The following is an 11873-nucleotide window of genomic DNA, read 5'->3' as shown; positions in this document are numbered from 1 at the left end:
AAGAAAGAAAGAAAGAAAGAAAGAAAGAAAGAAAGAAAGAAAGAAAGAAAGAGAAAGACCTGTCTGGCCAGGTAGAAGTGAAATTCGAACTCAGGCCCTCTGACTCCAAATCCAAATGCAAGCCTTGGCTTGGATTTTTAGGAGGTAGATAAAAGGAGCCGGAGGAGGATTCCACATCAAGAGATGACAGGATAAAATCTGGGCCTCGGGCCAAGTCCTGGAGTGGAAGAATGTGGAGCATCTTGAGTGGCCAAGTGGGGGGAGAGGGGGGAGCCCTCGGCCTCTTTCTTCTCGGTGCCCCCCTCGTGTCACTGAATAACCCTCTGCCCAGCCCCCGCACCTCTGGGGTTCTCAGGGTGTTGTGGAGAAAGAGGTGAACTTGGAGAGCTGGAGGAGGCTCAAAGGCAAAGAAATGGCTTGGAGGGGGCCGGAGGTGGGCCCCGGGGACTCAGCAGAGCCAGCTGGTAGTGAGACTCCTGGCAAAGGCAGAGCGGGCCCACGAGAGGGGCTGGAGGTGGCTCAGGGGCTTCCTGCTCCGCCCCAGAGGAAGCTCAGGACGGGCCCCCTCGCTGCCCCGGCTGGAGGCCAGTCAAGAGTCAGAAAAGGAGGATGAGAAGAGCTTGTTTGGATCTCAACAGCACTGGGCGAATTCCAGTCACTTTTCTGTTGGCTCCATAGTCTGAGGTCCTCAGTTCGAATCCCCGGGTGACTTCCGACAACCTCCCCGGGCCTCGGTTTCCCCACGTGTTCAGTGAAGGCCCCAGAGGCTCCAGTCCTGGCCCTTCCCCCCCCCCCCGGGGTCCTCGCCCTCTCTGGGTGGGTCCACTGCAAGAAAGCTGCTGTTCATTGCTGCCTCCTCCCTTGTGCTTCTCTGACCGGCTGGGGCGGCTGCTGGCCTCTGGGGCCCTCTAAGGGGCCGTTTGATTCCGGGGATGAAGAAGTGTTTTTTCCAGCCGTGCCTCCAAGGAGGCTGGGTGGGTCCACCCGGCTGCCTCTAACTCAATTAACTGTGGTCGGCCCCAATTCTCGGGGAGTGAGTCAGGACGGGGCGGCGGCTCGGGCCGGGGCAGGGTGGGACGAGCCACGGACTGTCAGGCCTGGGTGGTTCCTGCTGGACTCGGGCCAGGGACGCTCCGTGCCCAGAGCTTGGACGTGAGCCTGCCATCTGCGGGACCCTGGGAGGAACATCGGCTGGATGAGCCTCGATGACTTTACCTGGAAAATGGGAACAAAGTCGGATCTGCAGCGCTTCCCTGACGGCCATGAGATATGGCTGATTAAGTGTCATGTAAGAGAGATCCACGATTGTCTGGTCACGGCCTGTAGCCCCTAGATGTGCCTCGAGGTCATCCCACAGATGGAGTATGTCATTTCCCATCTCCCAGCCTTTGCACACGAGATCCTCCAGGCTCTCCTCACCTCCACTCCTTGGAGGCCACAGCTTCCTGCCAAGCTCGGTTTATAGATGACCTCTTATATGGGGTCTTTCCCGACCCCACATGATGACATCACTTTGCCCTTATTTTTCCACGTCCAAGGCATTAGTGCCTAATAGAAAGGAAACTCCATGCAGTCTATTTTCTTTCTCTTTAATTCTGCAGCCCCCTGGGAGAAGGGAGGGACGGGAATAAACACGATCCCGAAAAGGGCTTTTTAGAAATATCCTCATTTGTTCCTCACGAGAGCCCTTCAACAGAAGCGACGCTATTATCCTCATTTTACAATTGGGGAAACTGAGGCAAACAGCCCTGCCCTGGGAAACACGGCCAAACACATGTCAGAAGGTCAATTTTGAACTTAATCCCCCCTCACATGCCTCCCTGATAAAACCCTTCCCAGATGTCAGCCACTTTGGCTTTGACGAAGACATTCTTTGAACCCCGGCCCTTCCCATACGGTTACAAGGAGTATTTCTGATGGACGATCACACGGAGGGTGAGAGGAATCGGGTCACAAGAGCATTGGTAGAGAAGGCAGAATTTGAACCCGGGTCCAAGTGAAGATGCCGAAGGACAGGTGCTCCGCCTTATCTGAGAAGGGAAAGATGATGAGGATCCACTCGGGCCTCCCAGCCACTCCCCAAGAGAGCAGGGAAAGAGCATCATGTCATTCCCATTGTAGAGAGACGGAAACTGTTGTCGCGGGTAAAGAGGCAAAGGGACCGATCCAAGGAAATACAAACAGTGGAGAAGCAGAACTAGGATTCGAACCCAAGCCCAGCTGCTGCTGCTTCTCCTCTGTTCTCTGTATCCTCCTCCTCAGGCCCTGGAGCAGCAGGGATGGACTCTGGGTCTGAACCCCGTCGTCCCACGCCGGCTCCTTGTCTTCTTCTCACAGTTTGCCCAGAGTAATGCCTCTTAGGGAAAGGGGTGGAGGTAGGGAGAGCTGGAAAGGGAGTGGACTTTGAGTCCTCCTCCGAGGTTGGGGTGGGGGCATCGGAAAAAGGGACTGGGGCAAGCCGGAGGAGGTGGAGCAGCTGGTGCAGCAGGAGGCGACGCCAAGACAAGGGAGGGGCAAGACCAAAGGCGGTCTTGGCCCCATTTGGACGTTTGCCTGGAGCCATCGGGGACCCTTTTTACAGATGGGACCATAATAGACACAAAGAAGCAGCAAAATCCGGATTCCCCCCTCCCCACCGTGAGCCAATGGTGGTCCCAAGCGGGAGCCCAAGTCTCACGATGCTCACCTGCTTCAGCTCTCTTTTATCCACAGAGGAAGCTTGTGAACCACTAGAGATCCATACTCTAACATACCAAATGGAGCGCCATATTGGTAGAGTATCGACCGCCTTCCGACCATGTCACTGCCCTGCTCCATAACCTCCAGTGACTCCTCAGTACCCAAAGCCTTCCCAACCTGGCTCCAGCCCTCCAGCTCCCCTGGTTCTCAGTGCCTCCATGGCTCTCAGAGCCCCCAGCTTCCTTCCATGCTCGCTCAGGTGCCCTCTTTAATGCTTTCTTCACCCCAAAATGGCCAGCATGTCCTTGGCCTTCCCATTTCTTGGGTGTTTATTTCTCTTGGCTCGTTTTGACACGGACTTGGTCTTCCATGCTCTCCTTTGTGCCCACAGGGCTTAGCCTCATGGCCGGCCCATGGCAGAGCCTCTTCTGAGAATGGGAAGGCGTCTCGGGGAGGAATTCCCACTCCAGCCTGGCCATCCATGCCACTTGGGCTTGTCCTAGAAGGCCTCTAGGCCTTCCCCGAGACTTTGGACAAGCAGCATCTACTGTATCCTGGACAGTCTCTTTCATGACATGATGCTCCGTTCAATTTGTGCATCAATTGGGGGCAGCCAGTGGTGTGATAGAAAGCACCAGGCAAGAAGTCGGGAAGATCTGAGTTCCGATCTGGCCTCCGACACTTCCCAGCTGGGTGACCCTGGGCAAGTCCCCTTGCCAAGCCCTGGCCACTCTTCCAACTTGCAACTAATACACAGTATTGATTCCAAAGCAGAAGGTGAGGGTTAACCAAAAAAAAAGAATAGCCTTGGTCTTATTCTGGAGGCCTCTGTCCGGAAAATGCAGCCCCCAGGAGGGGTCAATGATCTCTGGCCCCCAGAGGGCCGCCAGCTCAGAGGAGGCTCCCAGTAGCCCACAGGGAAGTCAGGGCCTCTGTCCCTCCAGCTGTTTCCCCATCTTTTGTCTCCGAGTCAGCCCCAGACTTTAGCCACCACCGTTCCACAGTAGAGCTCAGAAAATGTCTCGGTGTTTGCCAGTTCCTCACGCCAGCATCTAGAACAGGCCTGATGGAGATGGGGGACAGAGGGGTGAGTTACCAGATTTCTCCAAAGCCCCCCAGGCTCTGCAGCTAGACTGCTGGTCATTCCTGCCCTGAAAGGAGAGCCAGGATGGCTGGCAAGGACGCAGGGACTGTGGGTGGATTGTTACTGTTGATGCCAATAAGGTTTTCTCTTCTGTTCTCAAGGCAGAGTCTGAGGGCCCACCTTCAACGCTCTGCAGACCGACTCTGTTCCCATGGAGACCAAGGAGGCAGAAGGGTCGGGGAGGTACCAGGCCAAGAGTGGTGAGAGAGCCCATCCTTCCTCTGAGGACGATGAGGACGATGGGGCACCTGGAGGCAGCAGATGGCCCCAAGGCCGCGTCCCTCTCCGAAGGAATTCCACCTACTACCGTTCCCTGACACTCCAGAGTAAAGGAAGGGGCAGCAGCTGCCCAGAAAGGAGTGGCGGCCAGCCTCTAGGTGGGTATGGGCAGGGAGTGCTTGTTGGGAGCTGGGGTCTCTCCTCAGTTTTCTTGGCTATAAAATGGTGATAATAATAGCACCACCCTCCTGGATTGTTGTGAGAATAAAATGGTGTACCATTCGTGAGGTGCTTTGCAAGCCTTAAAGTAGTCTCTAAATTTATGCTCTCATGACAATAATGATGACTATCAATCTCATCTGACAGTGTCACATAACAGTGGTGGTGAACCTATGGCACACATGCCAGAGGGGACACTCAGAGCCCTCTCTGTGGGCATGTGTACCATCACCACAACACAGAATTCATCAGAGTTTGTTATTAGAAAGTCAGAGGGATGCAGAGCTGGGCTGCTCCCTTCCCCCTCACCTGAGGACATTTTTCACCCACCCTTCTAAAATTTCACCATTACTGGTATATAGTATTTCAGACTCAGGGCCCCCAATTCTGTAAAAGGAAGGAGGCTCTTTTTTTTACCATCTCTTCTCTAGAGTCAAGATTGGCCATTATAATTATAGAGCAATATTTTTGTAATATATGTAATTTAATATAATTTAATATAATTGTAATGTAAATTAATTGAATATACTACACTATTTAATAATAATAATAATATATGTGTATATTTAAACCCTTACCTTCAGTCTTAGAATTGATACTAAGTATCAGTTCCAAGACAGAAGAGTGGTAAAGGCTAGGTGATAGGGTTAAGTGACTTGCCCAAGGTCACACGGCTAGGAAGTATCTGAGGCCAGATTTGAACCTGGGACTTCCATCTCTAGTCCTGGCTCTCCATCCATGGAGCCACCTGGTTGCCCCCAATCTATTCCATTTTAATGTTCTTTTGGTTTATATTACTGTAGCTAGTGGTCTCTGCATCAGTTCATATGAGTCTTCCCATGGTTCTCTAAAACTGTCCTGTTTGTGCTTTCTAGTGGCATGAATCAAGAGTGCATTACATGGAGTTATCATGGCCCCAATTGAGCCACACCCTCTCTTTGTTAGGAAAAAAGTGCTACTGTGACTCTTCTGGTCCACACCAGGAATTGCCTTGGGCCTGGGGTATGGGGCCAGCACTCATACTGATGAGTCAAAGGGTTTCAGCATCTCTGTGACTTTCCCCACAAATTCCAAATGTTCTTCCCAAATCCACAGGCTCCCCCATTGATGGATGAATAATAAGAGCAGCTCACCTTTACATCACACATCTGTCATTTGATTCTCACAATAATCCCGAGAGGGAGGTGCTATGATTAATCCCATTTTACAGATGAGAAAACTGAGTCCAAGAGAGAGATGAAGTGCTTTCCAGGTGATGCCCCTAGCATACAAAATGGGGTCCTCCTGACTCCAAGTCCAACTTGGTATCTCCCGTGTCCCTGAGCATTTCTTGTTTTCCAGTGACTCTGACAGCATTGATCATTTCTGTCTCACATGCAAACAAACAAAAGAGCCAAAGCCCTTACAGGTTGAATTAGGACTATTGGCTTTAGAGCCAGAAGGGGCTTGTAAGAGTTAAATTAATGTGCAACACTTTAAGTATTCTTTTTTAAATGTATTATCTGACAAAATAGAACCATGGAACTAAGTTTTGCTGCCTGCTCAAAAATCCCGCTCCACCAAAGCTGCAACAGGAAGGAAAGAGAGCCCAGAGATGGACCTCTACCCAATTGAGATCTAGTCTACGTCAGCACATAATGACAGGAAAAGAGTAGGGTGCTGGGGATGGTAGTTTTTAGGGGAACAGATTCTAATTACACAGGTTTTAGGGATCATGTGGTCAAGCCTCCCTATTTTGTAGCTGAAGATGTTGAGACTGAGAGAGAGGGAGTGAGTTGTGCCAGTTGCCACAGCTTGTCAGCATCAGTAGCGGGACTGGAATCCAAGTCTTGTAGGCTGCCCACTGTACCCCATTTCCTCACTTCTACTACTACCACTACTCTCATCTTTATCATAATGTAGATATTCTGGATTTCATGCTTTTATTTAAGAAAAGCAGGGTGTGTGGTGGGCAGCATTACTAGAAAACATAAACTTGGCCTTGATCACTGTGTGACCACAAATGGATCTTGTCACCTCTTTTGTTGTTCAGTGGTATTCAGTCCTGTCCTGTTCTTCATGACATCTTTTGGGATTTTCTTGGCAAAAATATTGGAGTGGTTTCCCATTTCCTCCAGTTCATTTGTAAGTTGAGGAAACTAAGGCAAACAGCATGAAAAGACTTGTACTAGGTCACACATCTGGTAAGTGTCTGAGAACAGATTTGAACTCAAGAAGATGATGTCTTCCTGACTCTGGGCTCAGCAGCAGTTTTCTAAGACAAAAAGATCGGGGGTCATCAAGATCTGGGAGAAGGGAGGATGTTCCTACCCTATGGGGGAGCCAACAAAAATCACAGGTCATTAACCTATAACCCAGGGCCAAGTGTCATTTCCATATACTGTTAGTTTATACTTGTTAAAAATATTTAAAAGCTTGAAGTAATGATTAGTATATATAGCCTAGACAAAGGATCACTTGAACTGGTATGCCTGGGCCCCTTAGGGTGGCTACTTCTTATCCCCTCAGGGTTCTAGGTAATAATGAGAAGCTAACAATAGTTTTTCCAGTATGATCGATCATTCACAAGCCCCCACCGGTGTGTTTTTCCTATTGAAAATCAGTTACTATCAATGAACCAACCAGATTTAATGACCTTTTTAGAAACTGGAATTAAGTTGGTCTGATAAAAACAGTTGATGCAGGATTCTACTCTTGCCTAAGTGCACTCATAGTCCTTGGGAAAATAGACTCCAGGTTAGCCCGTGCGAGACTGAGGAGGAAACACGGCTAGAAGTCACTTTTACATCTTTAGCCAGGAGTCCATTTCTCTTCTTTGTGGGTCCCCCCTAGGCATTGTGTACAATTCTGCTGGGATCTCTGCAGAGTCCTGAAGCTGCCTTCCCTCAGCATGTCTCACTTGTCCTTGGTTCCCAACATCAGCTGTTCCAGGGATGCCAATAATCCCAAATCCGTCAGACATTTTGAAATGTGTGGCGTCTTGCTCTGGGGTGATGGTAGAGTGGAAAAGCAGAGACAGAGGAGGCTCTTCATCTCCCATCCTTCCCTCTAAGCAATTCCTCCAAAGCATGGCTGGGGCTGCTCTCTAGACTGCCCTACACTTAAATGTCTGATTCTCCAGTCTTGCTCCAACCCCATTTTATTTTATTTTTAACCCTCACCTTTTGTCTTGGAGTCAATACTGTGTATTGGCTCCAAGGCAGAAGAGTGGTAAGGGCTAGGCAATGGGGGTCAAGTGACTTGCCCAGGGTCACACAGCTGGGAAGTGACTGAGGCCAAATTTGAACCCAGGACCTCCCCTTTCTAGGCCTGGCTCTCCATCCACTGAGTCACCCAGCCGCCCCCCTCCAACGTCATTTTAATACAAACCCTACAGACACTTCCTGACCAGTGTCACTTTGCCTCATCCAGTGAGCTGGTTCCACTCTTTCTCAACTTCTCATTGACCTTTCACGCCTACTGTGATTGACAGATGCCTCTGATTGACAGCTTCCCTAGAGGCATTCTCCCTGACAAAGGTACTGCAGGCTTGTTAGTTATTTTTAGAGAGTCTGAGTGAGTGAGTGATTCAGTTAGGCATTCGCAGCCCTCCATAATTGCTGAGGGAAAGGAACGGAACACCTCCTTACACAGATCATTAGAATTATTCTTAAAAAGGAAGAGGAGCCAGAAAGCAAACCTTTCCCGATTCGATTTCTAGTTTCCCAAAAGTCTAACCCCCCCCCCACCCCGGCTGCTTTGGTGCTGGACAGGTTATGGTTTTCTTGGTGTTAGCAGGGTAAAGGGATAGGCTGGCCTAAAGGGGCATCTGGGCCTACCAGAGTCACCTTCCCCTTCCCCGTCATACCGGCACCCCCAAAATCATAGTTTTCTATGAGGGATGAGAGAGTCGAGTGTCTGATCATGGAGGGTGCAATGGACTAGGCTCGATTCTCCCTTGAGAGAAGAGGAGCTGGAACGTCCCTCACTACTACCTTGGGCGCTGGATCTGGTGTTAGAAAGGGCCGGCTTGACATCTTTCCCCAACACCTAACTAACCCTGTGGCCAATGGCCAATCATTTATCTCTCTCGCTCTTACTTTCTTTGTCCATTAAATGGGCACAAGAGTCCGTCCTTCACTGGGTTCTTCAAATAAGACAATGCACAAATGTCAGCAGTGATCCCCTTTCTACTTTCTCTGTGACAACACAGGTCTTATGGCCCAAAGAATATGGAGGCTCTCCAGAAAAGGGGGACATCCTCTCTCTGACCTGGGGCTTTGTTCAATGTTCTAGGTTCACTGGAAAAGAGAAGATCTGGGCAGGAGCTGCTGAGCTTCGATTTGTCTGGCTATCAATGGGCTCTTTCAAGAATATCAGCCAGGATTGTGCCTGCAAATCATGGGGAAAAGAGGTAGGTCAAGAGGTGAACTGTGGGTGCTATTGCTTGAACAGAGTGCTGCGGGAAAGGGGAAAGAAAGAGAGGCTCGTGACCACCATATTTGTGAGGAGGTGGTTTCTTTTTTCCCCCTTTTTTATACAGAAAATTTTATTTATTTAGTCAATTTAGAACATCATTCCTTGGTTACAAGAATCATATTCTTTCCCATCCCTTCCCATAGCCGACGCGCAATTCCATTGGGTTTTACATGTGTAGAAGGTGATTTCTGACTGGGGGCTCAGAGCAGAAAAAGAGAACTGTTCATTGACTTCCTACAGTTTCCGAGGACAGGGAAAACTCATGCCCTGTGGTCTCTCTGGGCAACTGACCTTGCAAGAGTGGCTGGGCAGAGTCTAGATTGAAAAAGCACACACACTCCTCTAAAGGGAGAAAACGGCCGGAGATGGTGAGCTTGGCCCACAAAGAGGTGGGGACGGAGGTCAGGAATGACTGGCAGCCCTGCCTGCCTCCTTACCAGCTCAGTTCTTACTGTATAGATTCTCCCCTGGAATGGAGAAAAGGACTGCAGATGTTCCAAAGACCTGGATTCAAGATCCACCTTTGATACATCCCTGCTGTGGGACCCTTGCCGTGTCTCTTCATCTCTCAGTGCTTCACCACAAATGGCGGCAGGTGCTGTATTGATCCTATATTGATGCAGAGTTTCCTCCATGAATGCAGTGATGGGTCCAGTCCCTTTTCCCTCTTCCCTGCCCTAGCCCAGCACCTGGCACATAGCAGCTGCTTCATAAATACTTGGCATTGGGTTCAAATCCTGGCTTTGATACTTCCTGCTCTGAGTAAGCCACTGAACCTTGTTGACAGTTTCTTCCTCCTTCAAATGGAGGTCAGAACAGTCGAGGCCCCCATCTCACCTAATTGCTCGAAGGAGAGATGAGATACACACGCAAAGTGCTTCATAGACTCTCTCAAAGCACTACACAATTCCGGCTTGGGCTACGTGGCCGGGACTGCTTGCTCTCGTGATTTTGCACTGCCCCAAGTCCAGCCAGACTCACACACTGACACGCCAAATCCAGGGGGCGGCTTGCATCAAAGGGCAGAGACTCGGCAAAGGGAGCGTCCAGACAAGTCCAGGAGCTGCTGGCTCTGTGGGTGGTTCTTTTTTGGATAAAGTTGGAGAAGGGAGCAAAACTCGCCGTGACCCGCACCATCTTCCCCTTGGGTGGAGGGATTCAGATACTCCTCAGATGCGCTTTAGTCCCCGCTGCAGGTAGACCTGGGAAGGGGCGCCGAGACTCCGTGGCTCCTCTTGTGGCCCCCGAAGCCCTGGATGCCCTCCAAGGACACGGCCAACGCATGACTTCCTCCTTTTCCTCTGATGTGGATAATTGGCACCATCAGCCCTTGGCATTCCGACATCACCAGCCATGCGGTTCTGCCAGCTGCAAATTAAGATCTTAACTTGGGAACAAGGAACAATCGTGGGCTCTGTGTGGGCCACGGCGTGCCGCCGTGCCAGGCCTTGAAGTCTCCTTTGCGGGGATTCCTGGGGGCTGCTGCCCCGATAACTGGCGGATCCCTGCCCATTTGGACAGCATGCGCAGAGCCCAGCTTCGGAGGGAATCACAGCGACCCAGTACAGAGTCTAGCCAGCCCTAAGAAGATGAGGCTTCCGCCAGCAGCCCTGACTCCGATGGGAAGAGCCCGGGGCCTCTCGGAGCCCGATCTGTCTCTGTGGCCGTCCTGGTTCTGACTTGGGAGGCCAGCTGAGGATGGCAGCCCGCCTTTCCAGCCACCCCAGAATGACCTCTCATCTCTCGCATGTACCCCAAATAGCCTTTTCTATGTATCGCTGTCTTCCTATTGAGTGTTGAGGCAGGGACTCTCATTTCTACCTTTCCGTCTTCAGCGTCAGGCATACAGTAGGTGCCTAAAAAGTGGCTATCGAATCACCGATTGGTTGAGGTTCTTGGGGAGAGCAACTGCATCTTTGCGATGTCTTCATCCCCAGACAAAATTTCCCCCAAGCCTCCTGTGGCACGAACTCCCGACCCTCCACCATCCTGGTTGCCCTTCTCTGGACGTTCTCTGACTCATCAATGGCTTTTCTATCGATCGATCCATCCATCAATCAGTCAGTCAACAAACATTTCTTAAGCATCTACTAGGAGCCAGGAAGGCAGAAACAAGATGCAGAGCAGACAGCAGGTGCACATTACACCCAACTTGGGCTTGAAGTCCTCTCCCAATGGAGGAATCGTCTCCTGTTGCTTCATGATCACTTTTTATCTGGGTTTTAGAGTTCTCTAGTCTAGGTCTGCACTAGGGGACGTTGGGCAAATCCCTTTGCCTCTCTGGGACTCCGTTTCTAAATGGATGATCTTATAGTAGTGACTCTGGGCAAGTCACTTTTTTTCTCTTGGGTCTCAGTTTTCTTCTCTGGAAAATGAAGGGATGGGCTCGATGACCTTGCAGAGTCTAGTTCTAGACTGCTGGGACCTAGAGAGACGCCAGCAGCCCCGTGGGGGGAAGTAAATTGGGAAACTTCTGAGATTAGAGCTATTTGATCCAAGCTCGGAACAAATTCGGGATTCTACGACATAGACGTAGACATAGACAAAGACGGGAAGCGCTCCTGGGATTCGTTCTCTTTTCGGTTTCCTTGGAAAGTACTGCTCTCCCTTCCAGGTCTTCCGCCCAGATCGCTGTGGCCAGTGGGTCCAAGACCTTCTGCAAAGCCCAAGATGGGGAGTAGCTCCACGTTTAGAGAACGGCTACAACCAGAGACGAGCCAGCGTGGCTCTCTGAGGCACCCAGTAGGCGCTTTACAAATGTTTGGTAAATTCCACTGAAAGGAGAAGTTGCCAAGGGCAACAGGATGACCTGTCCAAGGTCCCTCCCTCTTAGGACTCCACCAGGTGGCCAAGCCAGTGGTTCCTCCATCCATAGTTTCCTGTCTACACCTGTCCATGAATTCTCCCCCGAGGACTTCTCTTGACTTGGTGGGAGCCTTCCTCCAGGTGTACTAATACATGGCGAAATCCATTCAGCCGCCATTTTCCCCTCTCACGCCATGGCCCGGCCACCCACTTTTCTCAGACTTGGCCTCCCCAAACCTTTTGTAGTGTGCGTTTAAATTGTAGTGTTTAGTAGAGCTGGGCTGAAATACCAAAGTTCACCCTTAGGGGTCCTAGATGCTTACCTGGGCTAGATCTAGAACTGAAGGGG

At 50.6% G+C, this 11873-nt stretch overlaps 1 protein-coding gene across 1 annotated transcript in view; it reads left to right on the top strand.

The window, feature by feature from the left end:
- Positions 1-11873, top strand: part of NGEF (neuronal guanine nucleotide exchange factor) — a 112652-nt gene that overhangs the window by 37843 nt on the left and 62936 nt on the right. Inside the window, exons 2-3 of the mRNA XM_056819976.1 lie at positions 3925-4200; positions 8537-8654. Coding sequence (XP_056675954.1) covers positions 3975-4200; positions 8537-8654 — 344 coding nt within the window. The 5' untranslated portion in view covers positions 3925-3974. The remainder of the gene's footprint in view (positions 1-3924; positions 4201-8536; positions 8655-11873) is intronic.

Source organism: Monodelphis domestica, chromosome 2 (assembly GCF_027887165.1).
Source record: "Monodelphis domestica isolate mMonDom1 chromosome 2, mMonDom1.pri, whole genome shotgun sequence".
Lineage (NCBI taxonomy): Eukaryota > Metazoa > Chordata > Mammalia > Didelphimorphia > Didelphidae > Monodelphis > Monodelphis domestica.
The sequence above is the reverse complement of the archived record's forward strand: the minus strand, read 5'-3'. Positions and strand labels throughout refer to the sequence as shown.